General features: G+C 38.1%; 1 gene segment (V, D, J or C); it reads right to left on the bottom strand.

Moving 5' to 3' along the window:
* Window positions 1–1041: 1041 nt before the first annotated feature.
* LOC106597540 (Ig mu chain C region membrane-bound form-like) lies at window positions 1042–5912 on the bottom strand. The segment is given in 7 exon segments: window positions 1042–1361; window positions 1699–1853; window positions 2692–3025; window positions 3545–3862; window positions 3993–4277; window positions 4474–4773; window positions 5611–5912. Coding segments are annotated over 7 exon segments (1423 nt in total).
* Window positions 5913–9201: the final 3289 nt, after the last annotated feature.

Here is a 9201-nt window from a genome sequence, read left to right as displayed (position 1 = left end):
ATACCTGAGAGGTCCTCAACTCACACCAGTGTGCGGCGGCACATCGATAGGGAACCACTGATCTAAGTTACCAAATAATCAACATCTTAGATAAGAAACCTACGTTTGAACGAAAATGTTGTGACGGCTGTCTTTGGAGAGAGTGAACCAAGGTGCAGCGTGGTTAGTGCTCATCATGAATTTATTGAAGATAGAACACTATAAACACAAAAAACAAGAAACCGACAGCCAAACAGTTCTGTCAGGTGCAAAACACTAAACAGAAAATATCTACCCACAAACCCCAAAGGAAAAACAGGCTGCCTATGTATGACTCCCAATCAGCAACAACGATCTACAGCTGTTCCTGATTGAGAGCCACACATGGCCAAACCAAAGAAACAAACCAACATAGAAAAATAAACATAGAACGCCCACCCATGTAACACCCTGGCCTAACCAAAATAGAGAACCAAAAACCCCTCTCTATGGCCAGGGCGTTACAAATGTATGACTTTTATCACAGGAGATAATTCCAATCTATTGGAAATAGTGGAAAAATATATTGCGTGTGTGTAGTACTCCATTAAAGAAATACAAAGTGGCACGCCCGACTTTACACAACCATATGACGTACATAGGAAAATCAAATAACTAAAATACTTTTGTTCATATGTATTTATATACTGTATATGTGTGCATGCGTGCGTGTGTGCGTTGCTTTCATACATGCAGTCTTTCTCTTCTTTCAAGGAAGTGTATTTGTGTTCCTGGCAGTTGCTGGACAGTTTCAGTGCCACAGGTGTGGTATCAAGGGGATAGAGAGAGAGGAAGCTGCTTTTGCATGACACTATTATTAGACAAGTTAGAGAACCAAGAAACCACCTCAGATCAACTGATAACAGAATGTTGAAGTCTTAGTTGAGTATTACAGATATAGCCTAACGTTGTTTTAATCTGTCCTGGGAGGAAGTACAGCTGTAAATTGGCTCCATAGATAACTCTGCCAAGCAGAAACACTCCAATCAGTAATGTTTTTGGACAAAGGATGTGTCCTTCTCCCAGCATTAGCATCCAGTGGATGTCTCAGTAAAAACAAAATTACTTTATTAAAGTGAAAAAGGACACAGACATTACAGGATACACTTATATTTAAAGATACTGTACAATAGAAATGAATGAATTAAAAATAACATCACCACAATGCTTGTATAATATTGACAACAACAATACTAATCAATCATAATCAATAATATTTTGGATATATCCATACCATTATTACTAAAGAACACTACTGAACACCATAATCATCCCAGACCATTATCTTTCTAGTCTAGACTCATCTATCTCTGCAGTCCATCATGTGTTCTTCACTGCTTCATCTGAAAAGAGGCAGAGACAGATACAGGTTAATACAATAAGCAGACAGCAAAGTAGAGCAATGTAGGTTACCTTTGGCCCACAAAGAGTTTCTCATCTCTCCTCCGTGTATATAATCATATTTGGAAGGTAAAGGAGCAACTCTCACTCACAATCAAATCAAATCTAATGTTATTGGTCACATACACATATTTAGCAGATGCTATTGCGGGTGTAGCGAAATGTTCGTGTTCAATTAAACACTTGATACCTTATATTTTTATTTGAAATCGTGACGTTTCAGCTGCCAATGGCCTTCATCAGAAGTCTACAATCACATGAAATAAGTGGTGTCAGTACCTTGACCAGGCTGAGCACTGTGCTGTAGGTGAGAGAGAGAAGAAAGAGGATGATGAAGGAGGAGGTGGTGGACCACAGGCTGCTGAACTCATCCTCATCGTTGTCCGTGCAGCTCAGAGCGAAGCTCGCCTCAGGCTCAGTCAGTGGGATGTTCTCTGAGAACAGGGAGAGAGACAGGTGGTGAGGAATGGACATATACTTGTGTCTGTGTGTGTGTGCGTGTTCATGTGTGTCTGCGTGTTTACGTGTGTATGTGTTCATGTGTGTCTTTGTATTCTACACCTGTATTATTCTTTATCATTTTCTAACAAATACAGCTACATGAGTTCAAATGATATGGACACACACAGACAGACACACACAGACACACACATCAACACACAAAGAACACATGAAACTGACCTGTGCAGGCTCATATCTTGTCCTAATATTAACATGCACACCCACTCACATTATGTCAAACTACACTTATACACTAAATAGTACGTCCATGACCACCTGATTGGAAGCATAGTACTACTATGTAGGCTATTCAGTACTGTTGTGTCTTTTCATGCCAAACAATTGTCTTCATTCTGTTTTTATATGTACAGTAGACCAGTATATTTTCTAAGACTTGAAGTAATTGATATACGAACTCGAAACGATGTGATGTTAAATGCAGTATTGTTTATTAGCCAGCCTCCACATTAGGAAGACACATTGAATAATGACAAAGTACAACAATGGCAACACAAGGCTGTGCAGTAGGACTGACAACTTACAAAACAGTAGACTGGACAATATCACATTAGACAATATGTTACAGTCAACAAAACAATGACAACACTAACATGTTAACTTTAACTCAACAAGGACAACAATGAATGACATCAAAGAGGACAACAGGGGACAGTCCTAGCCATTGGCTATTCTGACCCACAGAGGAGTTAATAAGGAGAAAGAACAACACAACGCACACAGATTAAAATCACATATCTTGACATGAGTTACCCTTGGACTTCGACACACTGTCCTCCTTAGATGCGGTGTTGTTGTCCAAGCTGTCGTGCCTGACGGGCGCATGTGAAAAGCACTTCCGTGTCCCAAACATTCTTGGTGGTGGTGAAGACGCTGGTGACAAGGTAGCTGCCTTTCTGGGTTTTCTGAGGAGGGCTGGTGACACCCTCCTGATAATTGTCTTCGCCCACCTTCCCCACCTTCCCCACCTTCCACATGATGTAGACGTCACAGAGAGACGGACTGAGCACCAGGCACAACAGAGTCACTTCCCCCTCCAGGGGGTCTTCCTTTGGGACAAGGTGAACGGACACTGAAGGGGCTTGACCTGAAAGAGGATTGATTTTAAGGAGAAACATTACTCTTGTTCGTGTAACCCCAGGAGGTTGGTCGCGCGTTAATTGGGGAGGATGGGCTCGTGGTAATGGCTGGAGATTAATAAGTGGAACGGTGACAAATACATTAAACATGGTTTCCATGTGTTTGATGCCATTCCATTTACTACGTTCCAGCCATTATTATGAGCCGTCCTCCCACAAGCAACCTCCTGTGGTTTAGGCACATATGAAAACCAGTATGTGAATATCAGTTTAAAATCCAACCAAGTGGTCCTTATCCCTGGATCTGGAGCAACACAGGGGTGTGCTGGTTTCTGTTCTAGTCCAGCACTAACACACCTGATTCAACTAAGCAAAGGTGATGATAAGTTAATGATTAGTTGATTTGATGACTCAGGTGTGTAAGCGCTGGGCTGGAGCAAAAGTCTGCACATTCTGTGCCTCCCTCTCCAGAACCTGGAGTACGTGACCACTTATCACAACCACATTGAGATGTCTCAATGACCTACTTCCTTTGGTGAAGCTGAGTTCCTGAACGACCGGTGTGTCTTCACCACTCTTCATGGCAGAACACTGGACTTTGTTCACATTGGTCCACTCCATCTGGTTTATGGTCAGAGTGCTGACCCTGCTGTTCAGGTTGCCCTTTGATTCAATAGGTTTCAGGTCGACGTCATCAGTCTTGGCCTGTTCGTTGACCTGCCAGGTGATATTGGTACCAGACACTGTGTCTTGGTCTGTAGCAGTGATGACACAGTCCAGTACTGCTTGGTTGTCCATGAACACCTTTTTCACACTCGGTGGGTTCAGAGTCACCGTCAGCGGTTCTGAAAGGGGAAAGAAGCCGTGTGAAAGCAGGACATGTTAATGTTACTGATGAGGAACTACACTAAATAATAGAGATCCTGTATGTGAGCATGACATCAATTGTAGTACAGTCTTCTCCTATGTACAGACCTGTTTTGGAGATCGTCTTGATGGTGGTTTGTCCCTGGTGCTGCACCACACAGCTGTACTTGACCTTGTTGTTCCAGTCAGTGTTGATGACCTTCAGCAGACTGCTGGCTGAGAAGAGGCCTGACGGCTGTTGGCCTACAGTAGGGGTCGGGCCCTCCACCTCCGTTTCATTCTTCTTCCAGGTGACAGTGACTTTGTTGGGGGCGAAATCTTCAATCATACACATCAGGTACTGGGTTGTGCCAATAGGCCCCGACAGCAAAGACACTGTTGGAGGCTTTGAGACTGAGTAGGGGGAGGAAAATGTCTGCATGTTAGTTTAATCGCTTATTGAAATAAGACATCCAGGGTAAACACCAAGCATAATTTTATAGTCAGGTTTTCTAAACAGAAATAGTTTACATCACAAACATTAAAATGCAGTCTTTAGAAAAATAGAACCAACTTCATAGAAAAATACAATATAATGACCACATCATACCTGGTTTATTGATGACTGCTGTCTTTCCACCTCCAGGATGTTCCACAGAACAATGGAAAGACGTTGCAGTATCCCAGACATCCTTAGCCACACGGAGCTGACTGACTCCTGTGTAGGTTCCCCCGCTCTGGACTGCCGGGTATTGGACGAAGTCCGTCAGCGTACTCCTGCTGGCGTCTGTCCATTTGAAGGTGAGTGAGGAAGGTGAAAAGCCGGTAGCGAGACAACCGATGCTGTAGACATTGTTAGAAGGGGTTCCACAGTTCATAAGAGTGAGTAGAGTAGGGGGGGCTGTGGTTGCTGCAAGAAGGAAATAAATAAAGAAAGAAAGAAAGGTAACACTTTATTTGAATGTACAGAAATGACCAGGTATCTACTTGGAATTACCATGGTAAAAATGGTCATTACACAGTTATAACCTAATAACTACTTTTTAATTTAATCTGGCACTATAAGGCACCATTTAATTCCATGTAGTTGGTTATAATTACCACTACGTTTCTAGTTTTATTAGTTGTATGTACAGGATACAAATAGTTACTTTCAGGTTCCTTCTCAACAATGCAACAACAATAAGAAATAATAAAATATACGAATATGAACATAAAGTAACTGGCTCAGTAGAATACAATAAACATTTTAGAAAAGGTATAATACATGACGGCACAATTAAATACACATGAACACATTCAATTGTAGACACATTTACCAGTGAAAACAGAACTGTAAAATAAAACATACTGTTCCACTAATAAAACATTTGAATGTAATTATTTTTATGGATTAAGGTGATGCCAATTAATACTCAATTCAATACAGGCTAAGATTAACTCTTATAATTATACCCTATAATCGGTTTATGTGTTTGACTCCCATATGAATAGCCTACATTTTTGTTTTTACATGGTCATTTTAGACCTAAAACAAAGCCTACATAATCAACTAATTAAACATCAATCACAAAAAGTGAAAGACTTATGTGGACAGATGAACAAACGATATACTGCCTTACCTAGGTGTGCTACACTAACAACATTATCCAAGTAATAATGTCTACTTTTCTCCATAAAACAATTATTTATCTACAAACTACAACAATTTGATTGCATGAAAAAATTGATATATACAATGGCTTACCTGATGATACTGTGATCATTGTCCCTTTCCCCCAATAGTCAAAGTATCCATACACAGTGTGACAAGGGCATATGCCAAGCAATACAAAAACGACCCTCTTTACAACAATCTGTTTCAACTAATCATGATAACTTCAACTTCAATGTAAATTGGTTTGTAAAAACAAATCTAAATAGATACCACATTGTCACATAGTCACACTTGATCAACAATGTATTTCCACAACGAACAAATGGTTTTCTATTTATAAGACTTTAGGAAACAGACTTCTGCATTATTCTACAACAGCAGAATCTAGAAATTGAGGAACTATTTGACTTTCAAGGAAATAAGCAAATTGAGGTAAACCATTTCTATGGCGGACTATGAACAGGTCTATTCAATGACACTTTGCATCTGAAAAATGCAAAAGCCCAAAATATGTTCTTTCTACACTCAACATAGAATGGGAAAATTAAACATTTGATGGATATAATACATTTAAGTTTGCTTACCTGTTGAGACGGTGACTTGTGTCCCTTTACCCCAGTAGTCAAAAGCGTCACAGTGCTATGTCTCCATTCACTACCTGTACAAAAACCCTGCACCTCAATAGGCAGCTTTAAAGTTGTGATTCTGAATCCAACAGATGAAAATATAATGCCATATCATAATATAATCATACAGCTGATTTATTGAGGACAGATGTTGTGATTTCACTTTTGTATACCTTTTAAAAACTGATGCTCATGTCCATGTCATGACATCACTCCATCAAAACATACTTTTTAAAATGTAAAATAATGTACAATGGGGTTATATCAATATCAGACTGTCATTTGAAGAATACTGTATGGTTTCTCCCCATTGTCCCAATCCTTATGCAGATATAATGCAGGTTTAGTCTCTGAGGTTTCTGTACAGCCTCATTTCACTGTGCCCCCCAGCCCATATCACAGTGATATACCCCAGCACAAAAACACCACCTTCACATCTCCATAGGGATTCCATATGACTCTGCTCTCAGTGAGGTATAAGAAACTACATATTCTTATAGAATTATATTCTCTATGAGTTGGTGGATTAATCTTCATTGTTTTGTATTATTGTTTCTGACTAAAGGTGTATCCATTGTCAGTTTGTAACAGTTGTTTGCAAATGTATGGATTTATGTTGCAGTATAAAACCCAATATCATGGCTATGGCCAAAATCATGTTTATGGTGAGGATTCATTAGGGTTACATTGGTACCATTGTCCTGGGAGGTGTTTATTTGACCTGATCAGTGTTGATGTGTCCATACAGGAGCAAAGGGTTTTTTGTACGACGTAATATCACTGTGACCCCCATATAGTCACAGTGATAAACACCATAACAAAAACTTCCCACCAGTACCACACACCTGCTCTATGAGGACGGCAACACATTCAGATGGTTGTGGATAGGTGATCATACACATATCTATTATTTCTTTGAATATTTTACAATATTGTTTATCTTCAGTTAACTGTTATGTATTATATATTATAGAAAATGTATTTATTATTTCGAATTAGAACATTTTACCTAAATCTTGCTGGTACAATTCTTTATAACTGCTATAAACATGTATGAACCTTTCTTATAGTAAGCCTTTCTTATAATGATGTTTTAATTTTCACCTAACTCAAAATAATTGTTATTTAGTCAACATTAGTATGTATGGTTTAACCTTCATTAATAGTTGTTATTTAGTCAGCATCATTATGAAAGGTTTAACATTTAATAGTTGTTATTTAGTCAGCATCATTATGAATGGTTTAACATTTAATAGTTGTTATTTAGTCAGCATCATTATGAATGGTTTAACCTTTAATAGTTGTTATTTAGTCAGCATCATTATGAATGGTTTAACATTTAATAGATGTTATTTATTCACCATCATTATGAATGGTTTAACCTTTAATAGTTGTTATTTAGTCAGCATCATTATGAATGGTTTAACCTTTAATAGTTGCTATTTAGTCAGCGTCATTATGAATGGTTTAACATTTAATAGTTGTTATTTAGTCAGCATCATTATGAATGGTTTAACCTTTAATAGTTGTTATTTAGTCAGCATCATTATTAATGGTTTAACCTTTAATAGTTGTTATTTAGTCAGCATCATTATGAATGGTTTAACATTTAATAGTTGTTATTTAATCACCATCATTATGAATGGTTTAACATTTAATAGTTGTTATTTAGTCAGCGTCATTATGAATGGTTTAACATTTAATAGTTGTTATTTAGTCAGCGTCATTATGAATGGTTTAACATTTAATAGTTGTTATTTAGTCAGCATCATTATGAATGGTTTAACATTTAATAGTTGTTATTTAGTCAGCATCATTATGAATGGTTTAAACTTTAATATTTGTTATTTAGTCAGCATCATTATTCATGGTTGAACCTTTAAAATGGGTTGGCAGGTAGCCTAGTGGTTAGAGCGTTGGACTAGTAACCGAAAGGTTGGAAGATCAAATCCCCGAGCTGACAAGGTAAAAATGTGTTGTTCTACCCTTAAACAAGGCAGTTAACCCACTAGGCCGTCATTGAAAATAAGAATTTGTTCTTAACTGACTTGCCTAGTTAAATAAAGGTAAAAAATAGCCTTTGTTTAGTAAGAATCATTATGAATGGTTTAAACTTTAATAGTTGTTATTTAGTCAGCATCATTGTGAATGGTTGAACCTTTAATTGTGAATGGTTTGGATGTTCACAATCTTTATCACTAATTTAACAAAGAAAAAACTTTGTATCGCTTAATTAAAAAATCTGCTTATAACCTGCTTATAAACATGAAACAATTTTGTACTTACATGCACATGTCTGTTACTCATGGTTAAAATATGATTGCAGATATATGGTTCTAATTATGTATAAAGCTTTTCACACAGTTTATCTCATTCCCAGGAAGTGTCTATTTTGACTGTGACAATGTGAACTGGGTAATCCTTAGGGAACGATGGTTTCATGCGACAGACATCTTTGTTGTTTTTGTACAGGTCATGCTTTGCTTCACACCACTGTGTGTCATTATATCTGATACAGTAATACACAGCTGTGTCTTCAGTTTGAGTTATCTTCCCTTCTAAAGTCACTATGTTTTTGGATCCATCTTTGGAGATGCTGAACCTGCTTTTCAAAGAATCCTTGCAGTTTCCATCTGAACCATTCCATAGCTTTATCTACAGGATGTCTAATCCAGTCTGTGGTATAGCTATCATCACTGATAGAATTCCCAGATACCTTACAGGTGATGCTCCAAGACTCTCTGGGCTTTACAACCATAGAGCTTGGCTACTGAGTTCTGGGTCAACAATACCATGCTCACCTGTGGGGGGATTGAGATATTTGAAAATGGTCTAACATCAGCTACATGAAAAATGGATAAAGCTTGATTATGTTATAGTACTATCTATTTAATGAAAAAATAAACAGGAGGCAGCTGCCAGCAGCAGCAGCAGAGATGCAGGGAACATGGTTTATGTGGAAGCTGAACTGATGGGAACAGTACTTATTTACTCCAACTAGGTGAAGGAGAGACAGACCCTTCTATATATACTGTACAAAGGGGGGAATTGATTT

Source organism: Salmo salar, unplaced genomic scaffold (genome assembly GCF_905237065.1).
Source record: "Salmo salar unplaced genomic scaffold, Ssal_v3.1, whole genome shotgun sequence".
NCBI lineage: Eukaryota > Metazoa > Chordata > Actinopteri > Salmoniformes > Salmonidae > Salmo > Salmo salar.
Note: the sequence above shows the minus strand (reverse complement) of the source record. Positions and strands in the feature narration are given on the sequence as shown.